Genomic DNA, 17,463 nt, shown 5'->3' on the forward strand with positions numbered 1-17,463 from the left:
GGGGGGGAAAACCAAACAATTTTTCCCCTATCATTCCTCCCCATTCCTAGAATGGGCTAAACAAGCCACGTGGGGTCCCTGATGACACAGCGTCAACATGAGCAAAGGAGATGTGTGTGGGAAGCGTAAGCAATACACTTTTATTTAATTAAAACAGCTGAGACGAATGGCCTGGCAAGGCCATTGCCTGTTAGGTACCAGATCCTAAAACCCAAAAGAGAAATCCTAGGGGGTAGGAAGCCTGTTGAAAGCTAGTGTTCAGTGCGGGAAAGCTTGAGGAGCCATAGTAAACAGGTTTGCAATTTGGGAGTTCTCCTAGATCAGGCATCCCCAAACTGCGGCCCTCCAGATGTTTTGGCCTACAACTCCCATGATCCCTAGCTAACAGGACCAGTGGTCGGGGAGGATGGGTATTGTAGTCCAAAACATCTGGAGGGCCGAAGTTTGGAGATGCCTGACCTAGACGCAGTTTAGCATCGGGTTAGGGTGGCAGCAGTGGCTGGGGGGCATTTGCCCAGCTGAGACGGGTGAGCTGCCTGCACCTCTTTTTGAGGAAGTCAGATGCGGCTGCACACCTTCGTCCTAAGGTTGGAAACCTCAGGTCTGCTAGTCAAATGCAGCCCCTGACCCCAGCCCTTGGGATTCTCCCTAGGCCCCACCCCTAGCCGACTCTGCTCTGTGCCCTCATAGATTCATAGAACAAGGGTTGTCCGGTCCAAAGCCCTTTATTGCACAGAGCCTAGGGCTTGCCGATCAGAAGGTCGGCAGTTTGAATCCCCATGACGGGGAGAGCTCCCGTTGCTCGGTCCCTGCTCCTGCCAACCTAGCAGTACATAAATAGGAACCGCTACAGCAGGAAGGTAAACGGTGTTTCCGTGTGCTGCTCTGGTTCGCCAGAATCGGCTTTGTCATGCTGGCCACATGACCCGGAAGTTGTATGCCAGCTCCCTCGGCCAATAACGCGAGATGAGTGCTGCAACCCCAGAGTCGGTCATGACTGGACCCAATGGTCAGGGGTCCCTTTACCTTTACCTGCCCGATGTGGGGCTCGAACCCACAACCCTGAGATTGCAAGTCTCATGCTCTACCAACAGAGCTATCCCAAATGCTTTGGGCTCGGCTGGGATGTGCTGTTGAACTGGTGCAATCCCCAGATGAAAAAGTGTGCAAGGGGGCATTCGGGCCCCACAAGACTGACCACAGGGGAACGTGGCTCTCAGGCTGATTCCCCATCTCTCTCTCTACCTTACTTACATCCAGGTTGGATTGCTGCAATGCATTCTACAAGGGGATCCCCTCTGGAGGGCCTGGTAAGCTTCACTTGGTGCAGAACATGCATGGGGAACCTTTGGCTGCCCGGGTGCCACTGAATCACAACTCCCATCGGCCCTAGCGAGCATGGCCAGGCACCCTGGACAATGGAAGGCCAAAGGTTGCTGGTCCAGAATGAAGAGGCAAGGATGTTCATGGGCCTAACCTGCAACGCCTGCACTGGCAGCCAACTTTCTTGAGGTCACAATTCAAGGCCTTTAAAAAGCCCTCAATGGCTTTGGCTCAGGCGACGGCAGCAGGAATGTTGCTCGTCACTAGAGCCCCGGAGGCGTTGCGTATGCAACTTGCAGAGTTTTCGGGACAGGACCCCAAGTGTGTGTGTGTGTGTGTTTCCTTACCTTGGCTGCATCCGCCTCCTGGACCTTGGCAGGCACTTTGGCAGCGTAGTCCGGGCTGTCCATGCGCTCCCGCAGCCGGAGGATTTGCTTCTGCAGCTCTGCTTTTTTGCTCGCCAGTTTGGAAATCTCCTTCTCAGCATCAATCAAGCCCTGGCACAGGAGGGTGGAAAAGTACAGGGGAGGGGGGGGGGGGAACCCGAAGAGTGCATCTTAATTAATGGACAGCAAGGAGAGTCTCTCTCTCTCTCTCTCTCTCTCTCTCTCTCTCTCTCTCTCTCTCTCTTCCTCCAGCGACCGGCATGGCACAAATGCCCCTGCCTCCAAAAATAAGATACAGGTCCCCACAAGTGGATACTGTACTGAAGAGTGTCCATGCACAGGTTAATCAATAGAGCATGCACTGAAATCTATTAGTTTCCAGAAAAGAATCCTAATCCTCATGGATTATTTTTTTTTAAGAAAAGCTCAGAAAGCACGGCTGCCATCTGTTTCAGAAATGTATTATTTGTAATTAACAGCCATCAAAACAGCGCTGAACAGCTTATTTTTCCTAACATCTATGGCTAGAGCAGTGTTTTCCAAACTTGGGTCTCCAGCTGTTTTTGGACTACAACTCCCATCGTCCCTAGCTAGCAGGACCAGTGGCCTGGGACGATGGGAACTGTAGTCCAAAAACAGCTGTTTGGGAAACATTGGGCATGGCCAAACTTGGCCCTCCAGCTGTTTTGGGAATACAACTCCCATCACCCCTAGCTAACAGGGGATGATGGGAACTGTAGTCCCCAGACAGCTGGAGGGCCAAGTAGACAGAGCCATGCAACAGAGTGAGGTGACAGGGAATAGTGGTGGTTGCTGGTGGGAGAGACCGGAGAGCTGGGCTGTAGCTGACGCCAGAGCCCCAAACTCGCTGACCGGTCGTGCAGGTGACATTGCGTACCTTGAGCAGAAGATGGACGGTGCATTTGTCGGAAGCGATGGCCACGGCACAACCAGGAGGGGGCGCTTGCCCAGGCTCCAGAACCACCACTTGGTTGGAGGAGCTGAGAGTCCGGATGTAGCTGGAGCAGCAAGATACGGATCGTGCTGTTCCGGGATCCAGGCACTGCAGGTAACCTGGAAGCGGAGGGAGAGGAGGTCAGAGCGGAGGAAAGGAGATGCTGGCCTGTCTGGACCTCCCTTCACTTTTGCGGCTGACGTTCCTTGCAGGGCTGGCTCTACCCTTCGATTCCTCCTCCCTCAGGACCTCTTAAATCCCCTTTTCCATCCCTGTCAAATAAGGAAGCCCGTCCTACCTGGAGACGCCGGGGATTGAACCTGGGACCTTCTGCATGCAAAGCCACTGCTCTGCCACTGAGCCACAGGTAGTCTTTTGAGTTCAAATCCCTGCTCAGCTATGAGTTAGCTCATTAGCAGTTGCTTTACTTCATAGCCTTGCTCTCTTTCTGCTCTAGCTCATTGGCAGAGCATCTGCTTTGCAGGAAGAAGGAGCCAGGTTTAATCCCCGGCACCTCCAGGTAGAGCTAGAGGCAGCTAGGTGGACCAATGGCAGCTTCCTTTGTTCCAAATGAAGACCCTTTCCATCCTCTCCACTCACAGTCAGCTTTGGTCTTGGTGAGGTTGTAGTCCGCCCGGAGCGATCGAACAGCCCTAATGATGCTCAGTGCGAAGTCCACAGTGTGGTCCAAGCCCTCGTCCCTCCAGCGGTACTGGGGTAAGGAAGGAAAAGGGTTAACAATGCCTCGGTTTAGAGAGATGTTTTGGGTCTCGCAAGTCAACAAATCAGAAGGGGATAAAGCAATGAACTTGATAAAAAAAAAGACACTTCCTTTCCTGGTTTTGTAGGGAGAGGGACAGAAGGTTGAGCTTTCGTATATTCAGCCTTCGCCAACCTGGGGCTCTGGGCTACTTCTCCCATCAGCCCCCTGTGCTAGCTGTGACTTATGGGAACTGTAGTCCAGAACACCAGGGCTACTGAAGCTTTAGGAAGGCTTTCCCCTGTCATCTACAGAGGATTGGTTTATATCTGATGGGACGGTTTTATTGTTTCAGAGTTTGCCAAGTTGGTTTTACAGGCGTACCTCGGAAGTCGAACGGAATCCATTCTGGAAGTCTTTTCGACTTCCAAAACCAAGGCACAGCTTCCGATTGGCTGCAGGAAGCTCCTGCGGCCAATCAGAAGCCATGGAAGCCACACCGGACGTTCGGGTTCCAAAGAACATTAGGAAACCAGAACACTCACTTTGGGGTTTGCGGCGTTTGGGAGCCAAAACATATACGAGTGCCAAGGCGTTCGGTTTCCGAGGTATGACTGTACTGTTAGTTGCACTTCTGTATTTTATTCTGTATTTTACACCGCTCTTACGGACTTATGCTGTGAAGCAGGCCTATAAATTCATTCAATGACAGGATAGAAATTAAAAGAAGTGTCATCTTGGCGAAGTGGTGTTATATATGATTGAAGAACTTTAATAAAAACAAAACTCGTAAATAACAACCATTTGTACGTTTTCTCTCCTTCTGTCATTATTTTCTAGTAATTCATGCGCTTCTAAACTTTCATTTCGAAATAAAGCTACACGATGAAGACGAGCACATTGTTTGTAGGTTCAAGGTTCCGTTTCACGTTCCATTATGAACGGAAAGGTCCCTGGGCCGCTACGTCCCTGACTCTGTGAGCTTGAGGATTTACCTGCTCTGTGCAGGGGTAAGGAGTGACGCAGATGCTGGGGGGGTCAGAGGGGGACCGCCGGGGCAGCCGCTGGAACAGCTCCTCGGTGACGAAGGGCATGAAAGGGCTGAGAAGACGGAGTCCGGCATCCAAGCAGGTGTAGAGGACGTTCCGGGCCGTTTGGATCGCGGCCTCATCTGGGCTGGCAAACACCGGCTTCAGGCACTCCTGGGGGGTTGGAATTCAAAAGGGCGAAAGTCAGGAACACCTCAAGGGCCACGTTCCCTCGCAGGCCAGCTTCCGAGGGCCACATGCCGGTGGTGGGCGGGGCTAGAGGCCAAAGTGGGCGAGAAGAGAACCTGCCTTGCCATGGAAACACAAGCTGACAGGGCAGTTAAAAAATAATGTTGGGCTTCTACCAAGAGGGCTAGCAGACAAAGGGCAAATGAGCCGCCCCTCCTCTGCCAGCCGGCCCACTAGCCTGCACAGAACTCCATGTATTCGCCTACATGCAATTCCTTGTGGCCTGTGGCAACCATGCAACTTCTGAAATACAAGAACAGTCTTCACAGTATACCTGGGACAGTTAAAAATGTGCATTATGCGTCGGTATTACATCTGCACCTGTCTCTTCCTCCGAGGAGCTCAGGTCCTCAAAACAGCTCTGTCAAGTAGATCAGGGTACAGTACTATGGTATTATGGATAGGGTTGTGGTCTGTTCAGACTACTTTAAGTCTGCATGGTGAGCTTTGTGGCTGAGCGCTGCTTTCCTGAACTGAGATTGCCGCGTCCAAAAGTAAGACTCCAGGCAATGAATGGGGAAGCTTTGGCCATTCAGATGTTGTTGGACCATACCTGCCAAGTCTCCCGCTGAAAAATGTGGGATCAGCGGCGGCGCGGCCCCGGAAGTTGCGTGGAAGCAACTTCCGGGGCCGCTCTATGTGTGGGCACCAGAAATAGGGCAGAGCGGCGCCGAAAGTCGCTTCTACGCATGCCCGGCGGCCATCTTGGTGGTGGCCGCATGGCAGCAGCCATCTTGGTGATGGCCGTCGCCATGCGGCTACCACCAAGATGGCCGCCGGGCATGCGTAGAAGCGACTTCCAGTGCCGCTCTGCTCTATTTCCGACGCCCACACATGGGCAAAGCAGCACCCAAAATGGAGGCTCCCTGGCAGGTAGGAAATCCGGGGGATTTCCGGGATTTTTCTCCATTCGGGAGAAGAGCGGGAAACGGATTAAAATCTGGGGGTTTCCCGCGAAAAATGGGGTACTTGGCAGCTAAGTGCTGGACTCTGACTCCCATCAGCCCCGGCGGCAGGGCATGATGGGAGTTGTAGTCCCAACATTTCATCTTGGAGTGCAAAAGGCCTAATCTTACACATCCCCGACTTACATTTTAGCTTATTCTTGGTAGCAAAATGACGAAACAAAAATGAGCTATCCACCAGCAGCGGGTGTCACACCTCCCCAGAAGGGAAAAGGGGCAACAAACAAACAAAACCAAAACCCTTCAGAAACCCCACTCACCAGGTAGACATCGCAGAGCTCATAGAGCCAGAAGTTGTAGACTGCTGTGGTGATGCCAGGGAAGTCGTAGGCCTGGAATCCTGCACCGCACAGCTCCACAGCGTGGCTCAAGCGACTCAGGATCCAGCGGTCGATGAGGCTCTCTGATCCGCTGGGCTGAAACAGGCATTTCCTGTTAATAAGGAATCCACTTTCCTCCTCTAGGCAGGGCAGGGAGAAGCCAGGAGGAGGGAGGGAGGAGGTGCCACCGCGGTGTGTGTGGGGAATGGCACAGCCGGAACGATCAGAATCCCCACACCGATCCATGCGGCGATTCCCACTATCCGTGGGCGGATTCAGAAGGCAATTGGGCCGCATCCAGCCCCCGGGCCTTAGTTTGCCGACCCTTGCCCTACGAGCTTCACAGCTGAGAGGGGATTTGGAGCTGAGTCTTCCCTGACAGCGCTCTCACCCCCTGTGCCATGCTGGATCTCCAAACCCCGCAGCCTGTGCTGAGCTCACGGAGGCACTAACCACCACCACCCCACTGCAGTGCAAAAAAAGCTGGGGGCAGGGGTGGGGTGGAGAGAATGGAGTAGGGAATCATTCGAAAAGAGGCTCACCTCTGGGCTGGGCTGCGGCTTGAACCCGTCCCCGAGACCGCGGATGGCGAACTTGGTCGCGTTCCACAGCTTGTTGCAGAAATGCCGGTAGCCTAGGATGCGGTTCACGTCCAAGTTTATATCCCGGCCTGGAAGGAGCAGGGGAGGAAGAGAGCATTACGAAACACATGCAGGAGAGGCACAAGAGGCACAGCTTAGGGAGCTGGGCATGTTTAGCCTGGAGAAGAGAAGGTTAAGGGGTGATATGATAGCCATGTTCAAATATATAAAAGGATGTCATATAGAGGAGGGAGAAAGGTTGTTTTCTGCTGCTCCAGAGAAGCGGACACGGAGCAATGGATTCAAACTACAAGAAAGAAGATTCCACCTAAACATTAGGAAGAACTTCCTGACAGTAAGAGCTGTTTGGCAGTGGAATTTGCTACCAAGGAGTGTGGTGGAGTCTCCTTCTTTGGAGGTCTTTAAGCAGAGGCTTGACAGGCATATGTCAGGAATGCTTTGATGGTGTTTCCTGCTTGGCAGGGGGTTGGACTGGATGGCCCTTGTGGTCTCTTCCAACTCTATGATTCTAAAAGACCCGAACACAAGACCTCTCCGGTGGTTTCCAGCAACTGGTATTCAGAAGCACCAGAGATTAATAATAATAATAATAATAATAATAATAATAATAATAATAATAATTTATTTATACCCCACCCATCTGGCCGGGTTCCCCCAACCACTCTGGGCGGCTTCCAACAAAACACCAAAATACAGAAATCCATCAAACATTAAAAGCTTCCCTAAACAGGGCTGCCTTAAGATGCCTTCTAAAGGTCTGGTAATTGTTGTTTGACCTCTGGTGGGAGGGCATTCCACAGGGTGGGTGCCACTACCGAGAAGGCCCTCTGCCTGCTTCCCTGTAACTTGGCTTCTCGTAGCGAGGGAACCGCCAGAAGGCCCTCGGCACTGGACGTCAGTGTCCGGGCAGAACAATGGGGGAGGAGACGCTCCTTCAGGTATACTGGACCGAGGCTGTTTAGGGCTTTAAAGGTCAGCACCAACACTTTGAATTGTGCTCGGAAACGTACTGGGAGCCAATGTAGGTCTTTCAGGACCGGTGTTATGTGGTCTCGCCGGCCACTCCCAGTCACCAATCTAGCTGCCGCATTCTGGGTTAACTGTAGTTTCCGGTTCACCTTCAAAGGTAGCCCCACATAGAGCGCATTGCAGTAGTCCAAGCGAGAGATAACCACTCTGGCGAGACAGTCCGCAGGCAGGTAGGGTCTCAGCTTGCGTACCAGATGGAGCTGATAAACAGCTGCCCTGGACACAGAATTGACCTGCACCTCCATGGACAGCTGTGAGTCCAAAATGACTCCCAGGCTGCGCACCTGGTCCTTCAGGGGCACAGTTACCCCATTCAGAACCAGAGAGTCCTCCACACCTGCCTGCCTCCTGTCTCCCACAAACAGTACTTCTCTCTTGTCGGGATTCAATCTCAATCTGTTAGCCACCATCCATCCTCCAACCGCCTCCAAGCACTCACACAGGACCTTCACCGCCTTCACTGGTTCTGATTTGAAAGAGGTAGAGCTGAAGGCAGAGCATAGCTATTATGGCTCCATAGACACCGATAGCCTTGCTTTCCCTGTGAATTGGTCCAGTCCTCTTTCAAAGCCAGCACCACTTCCTGTTGTACCACAACAACAAGGCCTAGAGGTGGGGGTGTTGCCACCTGGGCGGCCCAGGACCTCCATGCACACTGCCCAGGCTTGCACCCCAGGAAGGTCACTTCAGTGCTGCTAACGCAGCTGTTTGACTTCACCCCTCGGAGGCGCACTCCATTGCCTCTCGAGACAAGACAGATTTGTGTCTCCTCTTGCCTCCTTTTAAAAAACTAAAAAGTCTCAAACGTTGCAACTTTTCCACATGGGGAGTGGCTCCAGCTCCTTGGATCTTGCCGGTTACCCTTTTGTGAACTTCTTCCTGCTCGGCATTAACCCTTTTTTTTGGAGCAGGGATAGGACAACAACAGTAGGGCCTCTTTCACTCATAGAGAGCGAAAGAATGAAGTCAGGCAGAGGGATAAATTACCTTGGGATGTGTAGGCGCAGAGAGCAAAACGGAGAGCATCGGTCCCACACTCTGGGATCCCGTTGGGATAATCCGACTTCTGTGAAGGAATCACAAGTGAAGCATTTAATCCTCACCATTAAGTTTTCAGAACTGAAAGTGCTTATTTAGACCAGCTTCCAGTTGAGAATGTGTGTATAATATGTAGACTTAAGCCAGGCTTCCTCAAACTCGGCGCTCCAGATGTTTTTGGCCTACAACTCCCATGATCCCTAGCTAGCAGGACCAGTGGTCAGGGATGATGGGAATTGTAGTCTCAAAACGTCTGGAGGGCCGAGTTTGAGGAAGCCTGACTTAAAGCTATCATATAATTCTGGGAGGGAGAGAGACTGCGTATGTGGGTACAGTCGTACCTTGGAAGCCGAACGGAATCTGTTCCAGAAGCCCATTCGACTTCCAAAACGTTCGGAAGCCAAGGCGTGGCTTCCGATTGGCTGCAGGATTTGGGTTCCAAAGAACATTCGCAAACCGGAACACGCACTTCCGCGTTTGGGGCATTCAGGAGCCAAAACGTCCGAGTGCCAAGGTGTTTGGCTTCCAAGGTACAACTGTATTTCGTTTATGAATCACTTCCCACAAAGCCTCTGGAAGTACAGTCATACCTCGGTTTAAGTACACTTTGGTTTGAGTACTTTCAGTTTAAGTACTCCGCGGATCCATCTGGTACGGATTAATCCACTTTCCATTACTTTCAATGGGAAACAAAATAAAAAAAATCCTTCAGTAGCACCTTAAAGACCAACTAAGTTTTTATTTTGGTATGAGCTTTCGTGTGCATGCACACTTCATCAGATACACTGAAACAGAAGTCACCAGACCCTTATGTATATTCAGAGGGTGGGGGTGATGGGAATGGGTGATGGGCTGATAGGAGTGGTAAACCTGTTGATGACTGTTAACGACTGTTAATGATGCAATTGGTCTTGCGGGGGGGGGGGGAGCAAGGGCTGAGGTGCTAAGGAAAGCTTGATCATGTATAATGAGATAAGAATCCTATGTCTCTGTTCATTCCAGGTGGCTCCATGGTTTTAAGCTTGCTAATGGGAAAGTTCGCTTTAGGTTAAGTACGCTTTAAGTTAAGTACGGACTTCCGGAACCTATACAGTCATACCATGGGTTAAGTACGCTTCAGGTTGAGTACTCCGTGGACCTGTCTGGAACCACTTTCCATTACTTTCAATGGGAAAGTTCGCTTCAGGTTAAGTACGCTTCAAGTTAAGTACTCCATGGACCCGTCTGGAACGAATTAATCCACTTTCTATTACTTTCAATGGAAAAGTTCGCTTCAGTCCAAGTATGGACTTCCGGAACCAATTTAGTACTTAACCCCGGGTGGGTACCACTGTAATTTTACGATTTAATAACATATACAAAAGCAGCTACAAACAACTTTAAATGACAATAAATATAAAAACAGTTTAAAGCAACGAGAACACGTACATATTGTCAGTTCAGATCCAGGACAGACCAACTGGGATGAAGATGTTAGAAGCCTTGTTGAAAGATAAAATGCCTTCAGCAGGGGGCCAAAAAGGCAACAGAGAAGGTGCCTGTCTAGCGTGCAGTGACAGGGAGTTCCACAGGACAGGAACTGCCACCGCAGTAAAGCCCTAATTCTGACCTTGTGTGGAAGGGACCTGGGCAGGATGGCGCTTGCAGGATTCCCTCTCCTACATAACGCAGTGCTTGGTTGGGGAAGTAGGGGATGCTGTGATTTTTTGTGTGTTCTCGTCTCAAGCTGTGTAGGGTTTTGTACACCAATACCACCAGGACCTAGGACCTAGCATCCTAACTAATTGACATATATACAGACACACACACACACACACACGGCCATGTCATGTTGGTGTTCTTTGCAGCATCCATTACAACATCAGCATTAAGGGGGGGGGGGTCTGGCAGCAACAGGGGGGGGGGGAACACATTACCTGTCCTTGTTTTGCTCGCTCTGTCTCAGATGGGTCCAAATTGCTCTCTAGCAGCTGTGCATGGAGGCCCTGCAGAGGCAGAAAAGAGAAAAAAGGGTTGCATTTGGAGATGCAAAGAGGTTGAGGGAATGTTCTTCCACATGTGGTGGACTTGCAAAAGGGTAAAAGAGTTTGGGAAATGAATGAAATGGGGGGGGATGTTTTCCAAACAAAAATAAGAGTCCTTTTTGCCGGGGATAATTCAGACCGAAATTCCCAGGTGTTATATGTATGCTACCACTGCGGCTCGTGTTTTATTAGCCCCCAAATGGAAAACAAGCGAGGTCCCAACTAAAGAAGAATGGCAACTTGAGCTGACGGAATATGCGCAGCTTGCAGACTTAACATAGGGAATAAGAGAACAAGAAGAACATTCGTTTAGAGAAGACTGGAAAACGTTTATTGAATGTATGGTAAGAAAAATGTGTACACCTGAAAACGTTGGCAGCATTAAGATAAATTCAACAGTGTAAATAAGTTTTGATGGATGCAATAATGGAATACTGAATGGTTTAGTTTTTGTAAAATATGCAGGGATTTATAATATGCAAAATGAACCATGGAAAGAGAAGAAGGGATGTCACTGATATTTAAGAATCATAGAATTGGAAGAGACCACAAGGGCCATCCAGTCCAACCCCCTGCCAAGCAGGAAACACCATCAAAGCATTCCTGACAGATGGCTGTCAAGCCTCCGCTTAAAGACCTCCAAAGGAGACTCCACCACACTCCTTGGCAGCAAATTCCACTGCCGAACAGCTCTAACTGTCATTTTAAGGATGTTTAAATGAGCATTTCAAATTGTAAAACAGAAAATTTAATAAAAAATTATATAAAGTGGGGGGAAAGAAAAAGGGGTTTTCTTTTCATTGGATGAAAAAGCAATAGGGAGACTCTTTGTGGAGGGGAAAAATCCCTGATAAGAGTCCTCTTTTTCCCAGACCCACATTTGGTGTGTGTGGCCTCCCCCTCCCTGGCCTAAAACCACAGCTTACCTCCAGTGTAATGCCGGTAATAACATCCAGCGGATCAATTACGTTCCCCAGCGATTTGCTCATCTTCCTGCCGTGAGCATCCCGAACGACGGCATGGAGGTAAACCTGGCAGGAGTCGCAGAAAGAGGGTTAGTTGGAGGAACAGGGGTAAAATATACGCTTGGGTGGCAAGAGGGGAGAGGCTTGCAATTGTGAACTTGGCCCAACCTCTCTCATCCTCAGGGAATGTTTTGAAACACTATGCATTAGCTGACCTGCAGGGCAAAGCATGAAAACGTTTATGAGGAGCCGACTGCACACATCTCTTAAGACATCTAACACTGCAGGAATACCTCGCTTCTCCATGTGGGTACATCAAGTAAAATGGCTACGTGTGATTATTTGCAGGCCATTTTCTAACGTTTTGCTCTGCAGGGGAGTGTTTTGCTCATGGGAAAGGGATTAACGTTTCAAGTGGCACTCAGTTCTCCAGGATTCAGCAGATGCTGGTCCTCAAGGGCTTCCATTGGAGGAAAAACTAATCATGCTACATGCAAGAGTTATGGCCTCTAAAACAGAAAAATGAAACTACAGAAGAACTGCAACTTAAGGATCAAGTGGCTAGGCCTCAGTAAAAGTTCTGTGGCGGTTTCAAGCGAATCTGTGGTTGGGGGACAATATTTGGGTTTCCCAGCACTCCAAGTCTGACCCCAAGAACAAGAGGACTGGGTTCGAATTAAGTGTGTTTGGGGGCAAAGATCATTAACACTGAAGTGATCAATAAGCAGCTGCATGGATAAGCATACCTGAAATACTACTACTACTACTACTACTACTACTACTACTACTACTACTACTACTAATAATAATAATAATAATAATAATTTATTGCTTAGACCCTGCCCACCTGGGTTTCCCCAGCCACTCTGGGCAGCTCCCAACAGAATATTAAAAGCACAATAAAACATCAAACATTAAAACCTTCCTTAACAGGGCTGGCTTCAGATGTCTTCTAAAAGTCAGATAGTTGTTTATCTCCTTGACATCTGATGGGAGGGCGCTCCACAAGGCGGGCGCCACTACCGAGAAGGCCCTCTGCCTGGTTCCCTGTAACCTCACTTCTCGCAGTGAGGGAACCGCCAGAAGGCCCTCGGAGCTGGACCTCAGTGTCCGGGCTGGACGATGGGGGTGGAGACAGTCCTTCAGGTATACTGGGACGAGGCTGTTTAAGGCGTTAAAGATCAGCACCAACACTTTGAATGGTGCTCGTAAATGTAGTGGGAGCCAGTGTACTGGGAACCTCAGGGCTGAACAATGGGGGGGTGGAGCGTCAGTGTTATCAGGTTTTTGTGTTGCCTCCATGAGGACTAGTAACTTGGCTACTCTTTCTTTTTTTTAAAAAAAGTAAGCTCTTCAAAAACCCTGGCTAGCAAATGGCAGATTGCATGCTTGTGCAGGGAACCTACGGATACATGCATGAAACATAAGCCACTCTGAACATGCACAGTCATGAAGAATGGGGTTGAAGGAGGGGCGGCCAAAAACCACACCTCTCTGAACGGCAACTTCCCTGTAAGCTTCAGGCCCAGCATGACCATGCGGGCTACCCAGAAGAACAGAATATCGTGCCCGGTCTCCAGAAGTGTCCCAGGGTAAAAAATTTGGAGATCTTCACTCTAGAAGAGAAATAAAAAGGGAGAGGGTGAATGAATTAAGAACAGCCATTCTTCCAAGCAACTAGCATTCCTAAGCACACTGCCTCCGACAGGGGATGTACAACACAGCCATTATGGCTAGTAGCCAAGGACAGGCTAGGACTCGAGGCTCATCATTCAGAAAAGGAGAACCCTTGTGATCAAGGGGATGTTAGAAACATTAAGAAAGGCTTCAGAATTTGGGACTTTTCAGTTCAGAAAAAAGGCAGTTAAGAAGAGACATGACAGAGGTTTGCAACATTGTGGATCGGGAAAGGCTTCTCTCCTTCTGTCGCAACACCGGAACTTGTTACGAATTGTTGGAATACTGTTACGAATGTTGGAAGATTCGGGGGCAGAAAAAAGAAAGTACTTCTTTGCACAGCGCGCACAGTTGAACTGCGGACCTCACTCCCGCAGGTCCAGCAACTAGGACAGCTTTAAAAAGAAGGTTAGAAAAATTAACAGGTGGTAAAGTTATCAATGGCTACCAGCTATGATGGCTCTGCTTAGTCAGGGCAGCTTCCTTCTAAATACCAAAACAAAAAACCGTGACAATAAACAACGAAAATACTGTATATTTATATGCTAAACAACTGTGAAAATAAATACTACAAAATACAAAATGTAAATGCAATGGCCTGACATATATGTTCAATGGTGCATAAATGCTACTAACAAATACTAGCCCATAGTGCAATTAAGCACATAAAATTCATCAAGTGTTCCAGGTGGATGTAAAATTGGTGCACTATAATATTTTGCTTCAAGTAAAATTCCTCGTTCTTCCTGACGGGTTGCCAGCTGAAAATCCTCCCGTTTCACTGGTAAATGTCCAGTTTCCTCAAAGGAAAAAGCTCTATCTTCAGCAATAGAATAAAATACAAGCAGTTACTAAATATAACAATTTCCTTATACTTGATGAATTTTATGTGCTTAACTGCACTATGGACTAGTATTTGTTAGTAGCATTTATGCACTATTGAGCATATATGTCAGGCCATTGTAGTTACATTTTGTATTTTGTAGTATTTATTTTCACAGTTGTTTAGCATATCAATATATTTTCATTGTTTATTGTCACGGTTTTTGGTTTTGGCTTTGCTTATGTTCCCGTGATTGTCTGTTTGTTATTTATCCTTCTAAATACCAGCAGCTGGAAACTGCAGGAGGGGAGAGTTGGCTCTCGCATTCAAATCCTGCTTTGCAGATTTCCTACATGCATCTTGCGGAGCATTCCATATCTGAACTGTGCAAAGTATTCCCCTGAATCTCCTAAGAGAGATTCTGGAGTAATACAAAAGGCCAATACGTCACTAGGCATCCCCACAGTCCTACTAGAGAGCCAGTGTGGTGTAGTGGTTAAGAGCGGCAGACTCGTAATCTGGGGAACCGGGTTCGCGTCTCCGCTCCTCCACATGCAGCTGCTGGGTGACCTTGGGCTAGTCACACTTCTCTGAAGTCTCTCAGTCCCAGACACCTCACAGTGTGTTTGTTGTGGGGGAGGAAGGGAATGTTAGCCACTTTGAGACTCTTTAGGGTAGCGATAAAGTGGGATATCAAATCCAAACTCTTCTCTTCTTCTTCTACTTCACAGTGGGACTTACGGGGTTTGGCCAGCCGAAGATGGAGAATGGAAACAGACCGGACGAGAACCAGGTGTCCAGGACATCTTCATCTGCAAATGAGACAAGAGAAATATATAGTGTCATCTATTAAGAGAGAGAGATCAAGATCAGGACCTTTGTTCTTCATATTCAAGCAGGTTTAGCTTTCATTCAATCCAAGAACAAGTAACTTTTTACCCTGTTCAAATAAACATCAAAAATTGTGCTTCGAGTATGGCACCCACACACGATACATTTAAAGCACGCTGTTACCGCTTTAACAGCTGTCGCTCACCCCAAAGAATCCTCTCTGGTCCTGGCTGGCCCTTTCCTAGTGGCGGCGGCAGCCCCCAATGGCTGCTCAAGCTGAGTCAGAGGCGACTCGCGTTGCATAGTGCGGACAGATCCCTTGAGGGAGTCCAGTCCCCCTGGCAGCCACAAGAGGACTTTCCTTTGGCAGCAGGTGGCAACGATATTGAGGAGCGAGGTCGAGTTACGCTTCTCGCCTGGGGGCTGCCATTTCCTGCCTCAACTTGCGCCCTTCTGCCTCAGGCCTCCGTCTTGCCTGCTTCCCTGGGGGCCTCCTCTGGCGATGGCTCCGCAGTGGCGGCAGGGCCTGCAGCCAGGCCAGGGCCTGGAGACCACTGAGGGGAAGAGGAAGAGGAAGGAGGCCCGACGTAGATTTTAACTCAGCGAGGGGGGGAATTGGAGCCTGCTCAGCCGGCCAAACAGCTCGCCTGCTCCCTCAGGGCGAAGAAAAACCCAGACATTTTTTCAAAGTTTATAAAATCCGCCCAGGCGGTGATTTCACCCTTGAAATGCAGGGCATGTCCAGGAAAATCGGGACGTATGGCAACACTACTACCAATCTTTCATGGGGGGGGGTGTAATGTGCGAGGTGCAAGCCCCTCTTTGGGATGAAGACGGCAGCCAGGATAAGATGACGGCTCCCACTGGTTCACAACCTCCTTGCAAATCTCCCACCCACCCACCTTATCCCCCCCCCCCCCGCTGTACCTTGCCGGAGGGAGATTTTTTCCGGAGGCACCTTGAAGACTTTGGCTGCTTTCTCTTTGACCTCCTGCTCGGTTCTGCCGCTTATCCAGTATCTACCATCTGTATCCTGGGCAGAAGATGGCAAGATTATTTAAAACACTACAGCTCCCCCAACCTGGTTAAAAACAAGGAACAATAAATCCAAGCTATAAAGCAGGGTTCGGGGGGGGGGGAAATCTTCCAGCTCAGGGGCCACTTTCCTTTCCCAGCAACCTTCTGAGGGTCACATACGCCCCTCGCACACTCCTCTCTATCTTCCACCCATGCTCATTCCCAGAAGGGAGGGAGGGATCATGCGTGTGCAATAAAATGGGATCATTTTATTCCAGGGTTGTTGTTGTTTAGTCGTCTAGTTGTGTACGACTCTTCGTGACCCCTTGGACCAGAGGACGCCAGGCACTCCTGTCTTCCACTGCCTCCCGCAGTTTGGTCAGACTCATTCCAGGGTAAGCTACCATATTAATTTTGCAAGATTTCCCCAGGCATTTCGGTGCATGCTTCCTGACTTGGCCCATAAGCTTATTCCTTGTTTTGAAGGAAACAAGGTTGTTATGTGCATTGTGTAACTAAGAACTAGCACCCAATATTGCTCCTTTTCTTCCTCTCTCCCACTCCCTTTTGTGTTGTTTCTTTCGCACTATAAACCAGAAGGGCAAGGGCTCTGTTATTACTGATCTACTGCAAATCATTCTGGAAGCCTTTATTCGGCTAAAGAGTGTTTGCTTTGGGGAGGGGGTTGCTTCAAAGAGTGTTAGCCCCTTAGCTTTCAGCTTGTTTTTGGAAATCTGAATTTAATAACAGGGAAATAGCTCTTTTCCAGCCATTCTTCCAAGCCCTCTAATCCCACCCTGGGCTACCTGCTCAGAGAGGACCATGGAGATGGCCATTTATACATCCCAAACATTTTTCGTGTTTCGTTTCCTCGGCGGCCTGGCCCACCATCTGCTCTCAGTGTTCCAGCCTTACCTCTCCTGGTGGCACGGAGGGGTCATTGACGGTCACAAAATATGCCGGGATACGGTGGCCCCACCACAGCTGCCGAGAAATGCACCAGTCCCTAGAGGTGGAGAGAGAGGGAAGAGTCATAAAGGCCCCAGCACAGAACACTAAAACTTCTGGCGAATCTGGATGCATGCACACAGCACACAAAAACCAAAGGACCAGCAAGCACACAGAAATCTCGCCAGAACAAAAGGAAGTGGCTCTTTCTGTCCCCTTTGCCTGCCTTTTATGCCCACCCACCCACCCACTTCATTCGGCCCCCTCCCCCTGTAGCAGCAGAGGAACTGGCCAATCCCACAAGAACCCTCACCTGATATTGTCCATCCAGTTGAACCAGGTCTTGAGGTGGAAGTCCGGCACGATGCGCAGGTCGCCCCGGCGCACTGCCTCGGCCGCTCCGCGGGCCATGGTGTCGCAGCGCACGTACCACTGCGGTTTCAGGAGCGGCTCCACCACGTCTTTGGAACGGCTGCAGGCATCCAGAGGGGGGGGAGTGGGAAACAGGATTAGGTCCGGCACCAATGAATGGCAGAAGGATCCTCTCCCCACGATAATAAAGGCTCCTCCTAGAACTCTTCAT

At 49.6% G+C, this 17,463-nt stretch overlaps 1 protein-coding gene and 1 non-coding gene across 4 annotated transcripts in view; both read right to left on the bottom strand.

The window, feature by feature from the left end:
- VARS1 (valyl-tRNA synthetase 1) overlaps positions 1-17,463 on the bottom strand; it is a 35,634-nt gene that overhangs the window by 531 nt on the left and 17,640 nt on the right. For all 3 annotated transcript variants that reach the window (XM_060271163.1, XM_060271164.1, XM_060271162.1), the window contains exons 17-30: positions 17,194-17,352; positions 16,848-16,938; positions 15,843-15,948; positions 14,826-14,896; positions 13,075-13,200; positions 11,546-11,650; positions 10,512-10,580; positions 8,545-8,623; positions 6,469-6,596; positions 5,867-6,022; positions 4,360-4,566; positions 3,265-3,376; positions 2,608-2,783; positions 1,671-1,820 (exon numbers count right to left, since the gene is read on the bottom strand). In XM_060271163.1, coding sequence (XP_060127146.1) covers positions 1,671-1,820; positions 2,608-2,783; positions 3,265-3,376; positions 4,360-4,566; positions 5,867-6,022; positions 6,469-6,596; positions 8,545-8,623; positions 10,512-10,580; positions 11,546-11,650; positions 13,075-13,200; positions 14,826-14,896; positions 15,843-15,948; positions 16,848-16,938; positions 17,194-17,352 — 1,735 coding nt within the window. The remainder of the gene's footprint in view (positions 1-1,670; positions 1,821-2,607; positions 2,784-3,264; positions 3,377-4,359; positions 4,567-5,866; positions 6,023-6,468; positions 6,597-8,544; positions 8,624-10,511; positions 10,581-11,545; positions 11,651-13,074; positions 13,201-14,825; positions 14,897-15,842; positions 15,949-16,847; positions 16,939-17,193; positions 17,353-17,463) is intronic.
- TRNAA-UGC (transfer RNA alanine (anticodon UGC)) lies at positions 1,034-1,116 on the bottom strand. The gene has a single exon. It is a non-coding gene; the product is annotated as a tRNA-Ala (tRNA).

The sequence above is a fragment of the Zootoca vivipara genome, chromosome 2 (genome assembly GCF_963506605.1).
Source record: "Zootoca vivipara chromosome 2, rZooViv1.1, whole genome shotgun sequence".
Taxonomy (NCBI): Eukaryota; Metazoa; Chordata; class Lepidosauria; order Squamata; family Lacertidae; genus Zootoca; species Zootoca vivipara.